Source organism: Nymphalis io, chromosome 8 (genome assembly GCF_905147045.1).
Source record: "Nymphalis io chromosome 8, ilAglIoxx1.1, whole genome shotgun sequence".
Lineage (NCBI taxonomy): Eukaryota > Metazoa > Arthropoda > Insecta > Lepidoptera > Nymphalidae > Nymphalis > Nymphalis io.
The window spans coordinates 11890260-11905145 of record NC_065895.1 but is presented as its reverse complement, the minus strand read 5'-3'; the positions used below and the strand labels follow the sequence as shown (position 1 = coordinate 11905145).

The window sequence follows — 14886 nt, the reverse complement described above, 5'->3', positions numbered from 1 at the left end:
GCCAGTGTAGTATAATACAAGGATTATACTTGTATTTTACTATACTTTCATAATATACTACATTAAATCCTCGAAATTGGGAAATATTTTGTTTTAGAAACTTCTATCGTAGACGCCCCCGCTCTTGGGACCGTAGCCCCTGATCCCCTAAATTTGGCCCTGATTGCTTTCCTGATCTTGCCGAACCTAAAGTACATTCTGACAATTAAGAAGCAATCGTATAGTATTGACTATTGAATAAAGTTTTTAAAGCACGGCCATGATCTCTGCTATCAACTACTTCAACTTTTTCCATAAATTACCGGCTACTGTACATATCCTTGAATTAAATATGCAAGCAGCCTTAGTACTACGTATATAGGTACGCCATTACGGTTTTCTTAATATTCTATGATGTCCATGGCCTACAGCGTGTTTTACGGCCACAGCTTTATGATAGGGAAAAAATCATATTATATAAAGTTATTACATTTCTTAAATGCTTATTACAAACGAAAATGAATTATTTATTTACTTAAAATATAATAAAATTATTATTAAAACGATATAAAAACTATTAAACAATATGATAAAAAGACGTACATACGTTGTGTATAAGATAAAAGCTATAATTGTACCTGCTCCGACGTTTGTTTTGTATTTACATTTTATCACTTTTAAATAAATATGTTAATACAAGAACAATCTTTAATCGTACGATTGTGATGATCATTAAATAAAACAATGCGTTGCCTTGAATTTCGTGGCGAGCTGAGAGCGTCGTAATCGCGGAGGCCACTACCCACTACGGCGTGGTGAGGTCACGATTGACAATGTTACTTTTCGCGAACTTATGATGAGCATTACAATCACCGATTTTCCGGTTTAGATGCTTGAAATAAATTAATAGACAATAACAAAACTGGCGCAATTATTGCGAGTTAATGATATACTATCATTAATTTAATCATTCTTGCTTTATCTTACAACTGGGACATTATTTGAAAGTTTATTTTATATTTTACTAGTTTGCGTCCGCAGCTTCACCCGTATGGGTGTGGTCTATCTATATCCTTTTCTGTACGCCTGACGTTTACGTTAAATTTCGCAATGATCGTGTAACAAACAAACAGACTCACTTTTGCAAGAATAATATTAGAAAAATAATGCCCGGTCTCTATATGCAAAGAATCGCATTTAACCGATCGTTTTTGAGCTATGAGTCGTTGAAGTCGTTCCTATTTATTTTTACGTCACATACATTGCGACATCGAAACTTACAAAACGATTTTTATTGACGGTTTTAAATAAAGCTTCATAGACAATTCTACCACCGGTAAGTAAAACGAATCGTTTTTTGAATGTAAGAATTGGATATAACTTTAACAAAAAGCAAAAGTAATACTTTGATCATCATACGTAGTAAGTATCAAGTATTATGTTTGGTACAAAATTCTAGGTTAGGTTGGGTAATTAAGTAAATATATACAATATAATATCTTCAATTTAACTGATGTTAATCAACTTATTGCTCAGAGAAAACACTTAAATTCATCGGAAATATGGCGTAAATCTCATACGTCATTATCAACAATTATTTTAAGCACGAACTATAAATATAAAATAAATACACCACCTAACTAAAATTTACTTAAACTTGATGAAACTTCAGCAGGTAGGTACTGTTCGGTACATTTCGTTGTTATTCTAGCTTAAATGACCAGGAAGAAATTCTATTAGTTTTTTTACTGTAGGGGTAACTAAATCTTCCATAGCAAAAATGTTATTTTTATGTATACTACCGGTCTAAAACAGTTGCATTTTTGCAACTGTATAAAACTGGACACAGAAAATTGTTTCTCTCTATTATTTCCCTCTCATTCTATAATCCAGTTGGACGACAACTTCAACATGACAAGGGAAGAGTTCAGACCCAGAACCGATGTCTTTACGTGGTCGCGAGGCAAAGTTACATTTACAGGATATTGAACGATATAGAAGTTGATGTGCTGCAGCGTCATCTAGTGGGGTTTACAGCAAAGTATGTTATAAAAAAATATATAGTATAAAAATCTTCTCCATTGACCACTCCTAGACCTATGTAGCCGTGACCTTCTAGGTCAAAATAAAGTGACCTGGTACCTGATGCTACCTGAGAGGACAAGCCCGGATAAGGTGGGTAACCTCGACGCCTGTACTTAGGCTTAGGCAAGACAGGAATACCCTATTACTGATTCTTCATTTATAAGTAAGTATATGTTATTCGCTCAAATTGCGACGAATTAATCGCAAAAAAATAAATAAACCAACATCCATTTTTATATAAAGGATTTTAAGACCGACCAAGAAACTAACATTTAATGTAACGATTGATATTTTCATTAAATGAATGATTAGCGTCTCTTTATTCCGTTAGTCATGAAAAACAAATGACGTAGAATGATATCGGCATTAGACAGTCATTCCGCCTGACTGTAACTGGTATAAGAATAATAGAGGCATCTGTGGCTTATTTCCACTAAAATAGTTAGCAATGTCTGTGTTTACGGCTGGGTGCAATTCAACAGAATGTCATCAATAAAATTGCCAACATTACATAAGGTATTTAATTAAAATATGAAATTAATAAAAACTTCAAAAATATAATAGATAAAACAGTTATATCCATTATAACTGAACATAATTGTATCTGTTTTTATTAATTTCATATTTTAATTAATCTTTATTTATTTAACATAAAATAATATATTTTAATAATCAGCTGTTTAATTTATTTTTATTAAATAAAGATAGGAGAAGCCGAGATGGCCTAGTGGTAAGAACGCGTGAATCTTAACCGATGATTGTGGGTTCAAACCCGGGCAAGCACCACTGAATTTTCATGTGCTTAATTTGTGTTTATAATTCATCTCGTGCTTAACGGTGAAGGAAAACATCGTGAGGAAACCTGCATGTGTCTAATTTCATTGAAATTCTGCCACATGTGTATTCTACCAACCCGCATTGGAGCAGCGTGGTGGAATAAGCTCCAAACCTTCTCCTCAAAAGGGAGAGGAGTCTGCCCTAAAGTAACTCGTAGAAGGATTAAACTAACATTCCCTCCCATTAATACTTACACGCAACTAAAACTGCTAGCGGAAGCTAGTAAGTGCTATACTCAAGTATTGCTATTATATATTAAGTTTTAATTTACTTAATTAAGTTTATATTATAAAATCCCTTAGAAACACCGTGATGATTTTATTTAAATATCAACTGTGAGGTTATTTAATAAACATAACTGTACTCAAAATACTGATAATTTATATAAATTACAATGAGCAGTGAGCGGATTAGTTATTTAAATTTTTGTATATAAAACATAACCATTTTTGTTGTTTACGTCGGTTCCGACACAAAAAAAAAAAGAATTAGTCGATAATTCGAAAAAATAACGCAACATCCTTATTTTTCCAGTTCATTGATTAACAAGCGGAAAAGTAATCAATGATTGAAAATGAATTACAAGAAAGGGTAGGATTTCATTTTAAGAGAAATCAGTCCTTGGTTAATTGAGAACTTTCAATGTAAATATGTATTTATGTATTAAATAATCCTTAAATAATTGAATTTTAATCCACGTTATTAGGACTTGAGGGCAATTTTTCTTATTTAAAATTTTAATTTGTAATCTAATCAGTATTAAGTACCTACTAATATGTACGTTTAAATACTATATATACTATATATATATACCTAAAATAAGTATTGAATTACTATTCTTATGTGAGCATGTATATGAGAATTGTGCTCATTAAATGATAAAACATTTTATTTAATAAAATATACAAGTAACTATCTTTTAACCGCAAATCAAGAAATATTACCTAATTTACGTTCAATCTATCTGAGGACGATATATTTGTATGTATATATATATTAGTTTTATTATAGTATGCGTTAACATTTTTACGTAATACGTAATAAGCCGAACACAATAAACAAAGTTATAATGAGGTACCGTGCATTGTCTAAGCGCTGCGAGCCGTGAGATCTATGACGTTATGACCCTTGTGCCTGTAATTATACTCACAAGGCTCATGAACTAGTCATGTTGGCTAGGAAGCTACCAACATTATGATTTAATAATGCAGCGTGGAAATTTGACTTGAAAATTTGGATGATAACTAAAAGGACATAAGATCACGACTTTACGTGCTTTATACAGTACAGTACAGTAACAGCCTGTGAATTTCCCACTGCTGGGTTAGCCCAGCAGGAGGCCTTAGGGCATCCTCTCCTTTTTGAGGAGAAGGTTTGGAGCTTTTTCCACCACGCTGCTCCAATGCGGGTTAGTGAAATACACATGTGGCAGAACTTCAGTGAAATAGGACACATGCAGGTTTCCTCACGATGTTTTCCATCACCGTCAAGCGCGAGATGAATTATAAACACAAATTAAGCACATGAAAATCATTGGTGCTTTCCCGGGTTTGAACCCACGATCATTGGTTAAGATTCCCACCCGTCCCGTTTTGACCACTGGACCATCTCGGCTTAGCTCGGCTCTTAACTTCCAAGATGCAAATGAGACTTTGGTGAGATAATAAAGAATGTAACATTAATCGATCCTACACAAGATTCGTGTTACTTATAGAAAAACGTAGCACAAAATACACATCCTAATAAACGTCTAATGTTTAAGTATGAGCGAGTTAATTTACTTGCTAAGGTTGGAATGCAGTTAGTCTGCACGAACCACCGTAATCTAAATCTAAAAACAAAATACGCGGCTAGAATAATTTATGTAACTTAAAATTGACATAATATTAATTAGGATGACCTGTGAACAGTGTTGCCACTGCGTGTTCTAAATATATCCTCGTTACTGCTATTGCTTTAATAAGAATCTATGAAGAAACGTGTCCCACGCGGACAGATAATAAAACTGTATTTCCAACTCATTAAACGGTATCACGAAAGCTCGGGTTATAATTGTATTATAATATTATATCGTTTCTTTTTAGATATCGAAGAATTAAAAGCCAAATATAAGTATTTCCCGTCTTGATTTCGAAAAAACACACGCATAACACCAACCCGCACTTGATCAGCGAGGTGGATATGCTCTAAATATTCTTATCAGGTGGATCCATTTTCCCAGTAGTACATCTGTGGGCTGTTATTTTTTGTACATGTAGCATTACGATTTTACACAATGATATATATATTTTTAGTAATTAGTTACATAAATAAATATGTATTATAAACATTATTATACACTCAATATCGGGGCAAAAATGCTAACTATATATTCGCCTGTATTGTGTCAATATATTAACTTACTGCACGCCACAAGCATTTTTATTGCGCGTACACGAAAAAAACGGCAATATAATGTTTGCTATTTACAAAAAAAAAATACAGAAAATTATATATTTTTAATCGGGATTATATCTGCGTGACTATTAAAACGAGCTACATTTCATTTTGATTCAATTCTCAGATTTCAAATGATTATAGTGCTATCTATTATCCAATACTTTGTCTCCTTTCGAATATCACATTTCTGATGACAGAAAAAGAATCCATATGTTAGAAAGTTAATTACTAATAAATAAATTTTAAGGGCCTTATTAATAGAAGTACTCGTAATAAACGAACGTATGGAAAAAATGTTATAAATTCAGTGTAATTGTTATTATTTCAAATGCTTAATTTTAAAATGTGATCTGTCCTAAAGGGCAGAAATAATGATTACAATTAAAATTGGAATCCTCTTGCGTCCTTTCAGACAGAATAAAAATTGCGGCCAAGATGACCTACCGCTGCCATTTTCACCGACAATCTTGTGCGCGGGGATCGAAATCACTCTGCTTGAGGCTAACTCCGCCGAATGGGTACAGAAGAATGCTGTCGGGGTCGGGATGAGACAAGATTCTCCCCTCCCCTGGCTATGCTGCCTGGGATTTGATGGTTGAAACGAGTATCTCCATATTCTCTAAATGCGAGCGGAACACCATACGGGAGGGGGATTATTTTTTATGAAAAGACATAAGATATAATTTAAGACATAAGAAGATGGCCGCCACGGGTGGTTAAGTAAAGATTGCCACATAACTTGCAAGGGAACCGGGTATCCTTCGTAAGTCTACCGATAAATATATCTATACCGATATATATATATCGAAAAAATATACTCTAGCTTATTAGGCTGCAGATCCCGCTTCCCTGACCCATCAGATTATATGAATAAGGTAATAAGTGCACCTGCACAAACTTGTGTACTTGTTATATTTTCCGCGCAATTGACTAGTCTCCTTTGAAAATGGCCGCTGTGGCTGAAATCAGTAAGGAGGAAATCGCCTTCATCCCCCAACCTCTCTTTAGGTAAAACTAGGTACATAAATAAATAATTTTAATCGTAAATAAAATTGTATATTAAACAATTCTAATAACGTTTAAACATATAAGTTTCGTTGTTAAACTTATATATATTTATTCATATGATCCTCTAAACCGATTTCGGCCACGGCGGCCAATCTCAAGGACTACAACTGCGCAGGACATTATAGTGCACAAGTGTGAGCGCAAACACAGCTGCACTCTCTATTCCCTTACTCTCATAATCCGATGGGACGGCAATCCGACATGACCGGATAAAGTTCAAGGCGCAGGACCAACGGTTTTACATGCTTTCCAAAGCACGGAATTTACACATACACTTCCAACTTCCAGACCCCGGGCTGCTACTGAGAATTTTCTGACAGAAAAACCATTAACCAATAACTTTTTATTGGCCCCACCAGCGACTAGACCGATGAGGCTGTCATATTTATACTTGTATATGAAATAATTAACAATAGCCCTTAATGTAGGTCAACAGTACATTTCACAAGTTGTCATTAATATTCATGTGACGATAATTATATCAGCAGGCTGCTAATCGTGACGAGACAATACAATTAAATCCTTGGGGACGATTCATAGAATAGATGTATAAAATTGTAATTATTATTCTACAACAATGATACACACTCAGTAAACACTGAGGGACAATTCTACTAGGGTTAAATACAGTAGGGTACAAATTCTATTAGGGTAAAGATGGGTCATGAAAGTGTGTATGTTCATATACGTTTTGCTTTATGTGTTGTATACAGAATAATATAAAACAAAGTCCCTCCACCTCCACCTGTCTGTCTGAACGTAATAAAACGCAATCGGTTACCACGGAAGTAGTGATTCCTGATTGTTTAGGTTCCTGATGATTTAGGTATTATATTCATACAAGTACTAATAGTAAGTACAGTACAGTACTGTACTTTACTGTATGCATACAAGTTTTGTGTAAATTGGCTGAAGTATGAAGATGTCGGAAAAAATCATGTCGACTACGCCTTTACTGGCGTGCGCCGCGTACACCGATAGAGTTGTATGTATTACGATATAAGCATTTTACGAAGACCTTTATTCCGTGCGAAGCGAGATGGGTAGCTAGTACGTAGGGATATAATGATTTAGGTACTTCTCTTTGTATAATTACTTTGTATATACTTCTCTTTGTATAAGATGTTAACACGCTATAACTTAGCGTGATAAAATCTAATGAATTCCACGTGATGCGTGATTGCGTGAACATTTAGATAGAGACTATATTTTATAACTTGTTTTAGATCTCTATATCGAGAATGATATCTTACATGAGCCATCGTTTAAAACAACAATGTTGTAATAAAGATACTGCAATATTTAGCACTAACCTGCAACATTGAAGCTATGAGTGCCGCAATAGCAACCATTAACAGCTGGTTCTTAGCGTAGTCGTGTAACAGGTTACCGCAACCTCTTTGGTATAGAGTTGAGCAGTCTGAGGTATATGGTTTCTGCATAGAGTCCAGTGGTCCTTGGCCGCAGCAGGAAAATGGGACATGACCAGTTGAGCTATAATCGTTCGGACCACTCACTCCACAGCATTCAAACTGAAACGATTAAAACTCTATTTAAAAAAATGCTACTGATTTTAAAGAGAAAGTCGAGTAAATTTGAAAAAGTTTTCGTCACAGGGCTAAGTTTTTAATCTGTTTCATTAAAAGTTTCTTCATTTTTTTGCAGAGGTCGCTTGTTAAAATATTTTAGTTTATAATGTAATTTATTCTATTAAAATTAAAGTGAATAACTCCAAAATAACAAGACAATATGAATAAATGCGGCATTATAATCGGCACAATGTGTACAATGCTCGTTCTAGTAATGTATAAACGACAAAGGACAGTGGCAAACGAATACAGAGGATAATAGAACGTAATGTAAGTACAACTGATAGCAACGACGCGATACCGAAACAAACATGAAGTTGATGAAGAATTACTTGAATTATATATAATAAGACTATTCATTATAAATTATTGTAATAAATTTTCTGTTCTTGATTTGGTCAAAATCTATTTTTAGTAAATATGTATGTCTTTTTTCACTTTTTTTTCATTTATTCTCCATCATTAAAATAGTAGGTACCAAATATCATAGTGAGAGAGAACTTCCGAACAAAAAAAAGTCTAATTAACCACGGGTGGGTACCACCCACTCGTCACATACCCAAACAGCAATACTAAAGTCTTGTTGTATTCCGGTGAGAAGCTTGAGTGGGTGTAACTACAGGAACAGGAGACCTATATTTACACCTTAGTTTTCAAGGTTGGTGGCGCATTGAAGGTGGTGGCGGTGGTTTTGTTTTAGTGATTAATTTTATCAAAACCCTATTTTTATATATAACCGATAGGCATGTATTCTACGTACATATTTTCAGCCAGTACATAAATTCATGACAAACTATCATTAAATTATTGTTAAATTCACTAACAATCTCATAACGATTAAAAATATAGAAATTTGTAGAAAAAAATATATTTATGCGTCTCGCTACATGAGTTAATACTTAAACAAATTATAATCAAGATAACCGTATTTCGCTATAAAATATTATAGATAATTCTAGCAAGTAATACATAAATATTTAACACGTGCGAATTTCAATCAGGTCACTAATATCAGAACAATGTAATAAAATTCCAAATGTTAATAATAATTATACCTTAACATGCAATCTGTCCCATCGGACTGAATCCGCATTAGTTTCTTTGTTTTCACCAGTCAACATAAAGTATGACGTCATTGTCGTCTTAATGTCTATCTCGATGTTGTCCCAAGCCACCATCGCCCACACGAAGCACGAGAATTCTATAACCACAACCAGTATGATGAGGATACCGGTCTGGAAAGAAGAACATTTTTTATGATTCTTTGACCACAATAAAGTCTTACAAGTACAAAATAAAAACAAAAACAGATGGCGTTGTTAGTATTTGTAACTTTTAGGTGAAAATGATTCAATCGTATTTGTTACAACTAAAGTATCTGTTGGTATTTGAAATTAGTCCACAGACATTTCCTAATAATTCGAAATTTCCATAGAAGAAAAATAATTTATTTACCATTATAACATGAATTTGATGCATAGACTTGGCCGTTCTCCAACCGATCCAGGCAATGGAACAGGTAATTATGGCCATCATCAGCAATAAAATTACTGGGTACTGTACGCCAACTCCAATGAAGTGGCGGTAGATAAAGAGCCGGTAGAGAAAAAATCCACTAGCGCCAAAAAGTACTACTGCTGACATCTGTTAAAAAACAATAGAAGTTTGTTGACATTATATTTATGCTACTTATTTAAGTGAACGGCGTAAGATCGCTTTTCACGACACTTGGTTACAATGTTTTATACGTAAATTACTATTACAACTAGCGCCACTCTTAAATGGAAATTGTTAAGAAAAGTGCACTATGTAATTTAGTTGGTTAATATTTGAGAGTCTAAAGAAAACTTTATTTCAAATTTGTTTAAAAATATTTAATACCGTGATTCACGATTTCAGTATTTATTAAAAACAAACAATAGCAAATGCAGTATAGTAACTCAACAAAATTCCCCTACGAGTTGTTATGACAACACAACGACGCTGAATCAGCATAACGGGAATCATAAAAAGCCGGACTTTATATCATTTATAAAAACAAAAAACTTAAAAACTCACAGCGAACAAAATATTGAAGGTCAGCACAAGATATTTCCAGCAATCCGATGAGAGAGCCATTGTGTTTCGTGCTCACATGTCCGATATCTCGGTTGAAAGCCAAAACAAAGCGGCCGCGGCTGTTCCACCTCAGAGAATGTTTGTATGTCGCTCCGCTCGCGTAACTCACGACTGACGGTGCAACGACACACCGACGTACAGAATTAATTCGACATTTATCTAGTGTCTCGGATAATCTCCGCCAATTTTCTTAACCAATGTATGGTCGTATAGGGCGAAATTTCCAAGAAAATATACTATTTTTCCGTATTGATATGTGTAATGCCTTATCAGCTTATCGTGTTGATAAACTATATATTCTGCTTAGGTATGTTATGCATGGCGCAATGTAACCCAGTTTTGCAGGCGACATAAGTTCACAAGCGTTACGACTGGCTTAAAGATGTATTAATAGCCAGTGACAATTCTATATTTATCAACATCTATTTTCCTGAGCTTTATTCATGTAAGCAATAATGATAGTATTTTTTAAAAAAGTCTTAAATATTAATTTTACAATTATACTCAAGATAATGTTATCTTGAGTATTAATATATATATATATGTACGTATATACTGGCGAGGCGGAGTCAAGTGTTTTCATATATTTTTCACTCTAGCTCATATTGTATAAAAAATAATAGACGCAATAGACAAAATGACATAATCACAAAGATTGACAACGTGGTTTCAACATTTAGATTCCTATTTTACTATATTTCCTTGTTTTAATAGTTTGCTCACTATTTAAATAAGGTCAATTTATCTTGTAATAGTTATATTGATATTTAAATTTAAGTGTCAAAGTGTAGTACATGTATTTTGTAATGTATTATAGCATCTTAAATGTTTTTGTTATTTCACTTATTATTGTTTTTTAAACCTGCATTTTTTTATATACCGCAATGCTTATTTTTTTTGTTATTGTTATTTATTAGACAAGCTATTTAATTATTTTTAAGGAATTGTCAACAGCGCAAGAACACTATGCATGTAGTGTTTGCTTTCAAATGGACTTACATTAAATGTTTCTGGTTTTTGGGTTTGTACACAAAACTGCGATGCGACGCGATGCGAATTCGCAACGCAGAAAATTGCGACACGAATTGCTGCGATGCGATTTCGTGCGGCAAGGCGTCTCCCAGGGTGACCATTCCTTCGACGACCGTTAACCGTACTAAACGTATTTTGAATTGAAAACTAGGTCGTGACATGGATCGTAAAAAGAAGTGTGCACTTTTATTATTGCTTAGGAGATACAGGAAAAAGCAACAAAGAAGATTTTGGGTTCATCCATTTATTACTATGAATATAATATATATAAAAATAAAGAGTTCCTTGGAGATTTTAATTTTAGACCAACTTTCTTCTCAGTGACATGCTATGGGTATATTGTAGTCACAGACATTAACATTGCAGTTAGTGAACAGACAGAAATACTTGGTAATGTCAGCTATAGATACAACATATAACACTCTAGACTACCGCTATGTCTAATTATAATAATCAATCACGAACTGACTCTAAGCCGCGACCAACGCACTATGCTATTGGCATAGGAAATGGAGAATCGAAGTTAATCCTATAAAGAAAGAATAAGCACCGTGCTTTTTAGTAGGCTTAACCGGCGGAACGGTCCAATCTAATAGAACGAGCTTGTGACTCTATTCCACGCGAGAGCATATTCAGGGATAAGACTTGACGATAAACACAATAATAGTGTATATAATAAGACAGTCTTCATTTCTATTAAGTTATTATTGCACTATGCAAATGGTCTAAAATATATCTTAAAAAAATAAGGAAATATGTATAATTAAAACAAAACATTATGAATGAATATAAGTTACTTTATTCACAAATCCTACAAAACTAATATATAAGCAAGATAGCACAGTAACAGTACAGTGCTTGCCCGGGTTTGAACCCACGATCATCGGTTAAGATTAACGCGTTCTCCTCAGGGGGCAAAGGTAATCCCGCCCCCCCCCCCCGCACTCCTCGCGTTCTAACTAAGCCATCTCGTCATATAACAAGCATGGCAAGATAGTGAGATTCTTTTATTATTAGAATTATATAAATTTCTTGAAATATAAAATCTTATTAAGAAAATAAATCTTCATTCTATCTAGATATATAATACTTTATACTTAAAATTACGGTTTGATTTCGTTGAAGTAAAAAAAATATCTCATAATTTATACATTATAAAGGGTTGTCACTTAGTTAATATTATGTCCTTGTAATTTATACAAATTGTACAATATATTTGTATAAATTTGATATTTATGAATAGAGTTGTTTCGCTTATTTTTGTCCGTTTCGCAGGAGCTAGAATTGCTAATTCGTTAGTTTCTCCGATTCATTTGTAATAATTAAAACATGACATTTACATATGATGTACAAACCAAATTCGTTTTACTTCTGCCAGGTTTCTTTATATACCAAATCGTTATTGTCAATCAGTGGCCGATCATTCTGATGTAAATGTGACGCCATTGTTGAGCAATTGTAATTCTGTATTCGCAAACAATTTGGCTAATTCCAATTTGACAATTGCTTGTTCTCGAGCTGGAAATTTTTTAAAGGTATCAGCGTAGCTGAGAAATAAATTATCAAGTTCTTTTTTCTTTTTTGCATTTAAAAATTGTGACTCTCTTTCGTCATCGTCATTCTCTAATGATCGTTTGTTTTTGAGTGATGAAATTCTTGCAGTTGATGCCGTAGATGTACTAGCAGATGACTCTGGAGGAAGGGCCTGTGATGATGACGATGTTGGTGGTATATCTTGTGAATGGTGGCCATGAGGTTGATGCAATTCTGTTAAAATTTGAAGAACTCTGCTCTGAAATATTAGTGTTTTATTGTCATCTAATCTTTCAAGTGATGGTAGAATACCTTTAAAAAAAGATATGTGTCTATTCTCAGGTTCCTTTAAAATCTTTACAATATCATCTTCAAATTTATTATTAACCATCTTTCTTTTTGGTGGCTGCCTTTGGTAACGTGTTTTAGATGTACCTTCTTGATTATCTTGCTCATTTTCTGACTCATTTATACTAGTAGTGGTCTCATTTTGCAAATTTTTCTTAAGAAATTGTAATTGTTTGTACAAATGGTATTCTTTTATATTTTTGGATCCAGACCCTGACCTACTTGCATCTTTGAGTTTCTTTTCATATTTATAAAAGGTATCCTTAATCCCCCTCCATCTTTGTATTACTGTATTACCTGCAAAAAAAAAATAGACAATATTTAATTTATTCATTTATTTATTAATCTTTATTATTCATCAAATACCAATTTTACAGAACAATAGGCGAACTTAACGCTAGAAGCGTTTTCTACCAAATAAGTAAATTAAAATAATTTATATATGTTTATGTCGTTTTAGGTTAGTGTTCTTTACTTTTCAAGTTTGTTATATAAATTAATCCTTTTTTTTCTATTTATGTTATAGATTCCTAGCGACCGGAAATGAAATCATAAATATACATTTAGATTATTATCGAGGAATAAGTACAGTTGCTAAGATAATACAAACTTACCAAAAATAACACAACAGCTGTTTGAAGAAATAGCTGCGGACTTTGACAAGAAAGCCAACTTCCCTAACTGTATTGGAGCCGTTGATGGGAAACATATTCGTATTCGTAGTCCCCCAAAAAGTGGATCACTTTTTTTTAATTACAAGGGCTACAATTCAATAGTTTAGTTGGCTATTGTGGACTCGAAATACAGATTCATCTATGTGGACATAGGAGCATATGGAAAGGAAAGTGACTCTACTATTTTCCACAACACGAAACTGTACGACTTACTGATGAGAGGTGATTTGCCTACACCAACATCAAGGCCGTTACCGGGCTTTCAAGAACCGGTTCCATTTGTTTTTGTCGGAGACGAAGCTTTTTCTATTTCGAATAATGTCATGCGTCCTTATTCTGGCAAGCATTTGTCTGTTAAACAAAGAGTATTCAACTACCGTTTTAGTAGGGCAAGAAGATATGTCGAGTGTACTTTCGGCATACTGGTCAATTCAATCAAAGGCCCATTAACGTTTCATATGATTTTGCAATAGATATTGTTAAGGCTTGTTGCATACTACATAACTTTGTAATTAACCGTGATGAATTAGACACCCCTATTGAAATGATCATAGATGATTCCGAACTACAACCACTTCAACAAGGGTTGAATGTAGGTAGTCAGGTGGTAAGTGCAAATATAATTAGAAACGAATATTCGGATTACTTTACTAGTGAAGTTGGAGCATTAAGCTGGCAACTACAAAAAATTTAAGAATATACAATGCGACTTGCATTGTTGCTCGCGTTCTTGGTAATAAGTCAATACAACAGGTACAAAAGGATCACATCGTAAAACATTAAAGCAACTCGCTGTCGACGCCTAAACATTTGTTAACAATTTAAAGAATATTTTTTGTGCTTATATGAATAGAATGTTTGATTTGTAGGTAGTTTTAGTAAAAAGTAAAAAGAAGTTATACTTAATAAATGTATTTGTGTACTTACCAAGTTTAGTTTTTTCATTGTTTTCTTTTTCCTCGAAATTTGTAAATAAACTTTTACACACGTCCTTCCAAGCATCTTGTTTGATGAATTTGTTTTTATAATCTTCATTACTAGTGTCCCAAAGAACAGGGCGCTCCTCAATCAGTGATATTAAAAAATCAACGTCGTATTCTATCATTTTTAAAGTACACGTCTTGCCCACACGCTGTCCCTGAGCGAACTAAAATGGCGTCAACAAGTGTGACGCAACATCGCAG

At 33.7% G+C, this 14886-nt stretch overlaps 2 protein-coding genes and 1 long non-coding RNA gene across 3 annotated transcripts in view; 1 reads left to right on the top strand and 2 right to left on the bottom strand.

Moving 5' to 3' along the window:
- LOC126770067 (23 kDa integral membrane protein-like) overlaps positions 1-10265 on the bottom strand; it is a 24596-nt gene extending 14331 nt beyond the window's left edge. The window contains exons 1-4 of the mRNA XM_050489216.1: positions 10056-10265; positions 9453-9641; positions 9053-9232; positions 7722-7940 (exon numbers count right to left, since the gene is read on the bottom strand). Of these exons, the coding sequence (XP_050345173.1) occupies positions 7722-7940; positions 9053-9232; positions 9453-9641; positions 10056-10115 (648 nt within the window). The 5' untranslated portion in view covers positions 10116-10265. The remainder of the gene's footprint in view (positions 1-7721; positions 7941-9052; positions 9233-9452; positions 9642-10055) is intronic.
- On the top strand, positions 9452-14556 carry LOC126770126 (uncharacterized). The gene is made up of 3 exons (XR_007669441.1): positions 9452-9643; positions 10058-10560; positions 13555-14556. It is a non-coding gene; the product is annotated as an uncharacterized LOC126770126 (long non-coding RNA).
- Positions 12267-14886, bottom strand: LOC126770053 (uncharacterized). The gene is made up of 2 exons (XM_050489194.1): positions 14630-14886; positions 12267-13325 (listed from the first exon to the last, which is right to left on the bottom strand). The coding sequence occupies exons 1-2, from the start codon at positions 14805-14807 to the stop codon at positions 12568-12570; spliced, it is 936 nt and encodes a 311-aa protein (XP_050345151.1). The 5' UTR covers positions 14808-14886; the 3' UTR covers positions 12267-12567.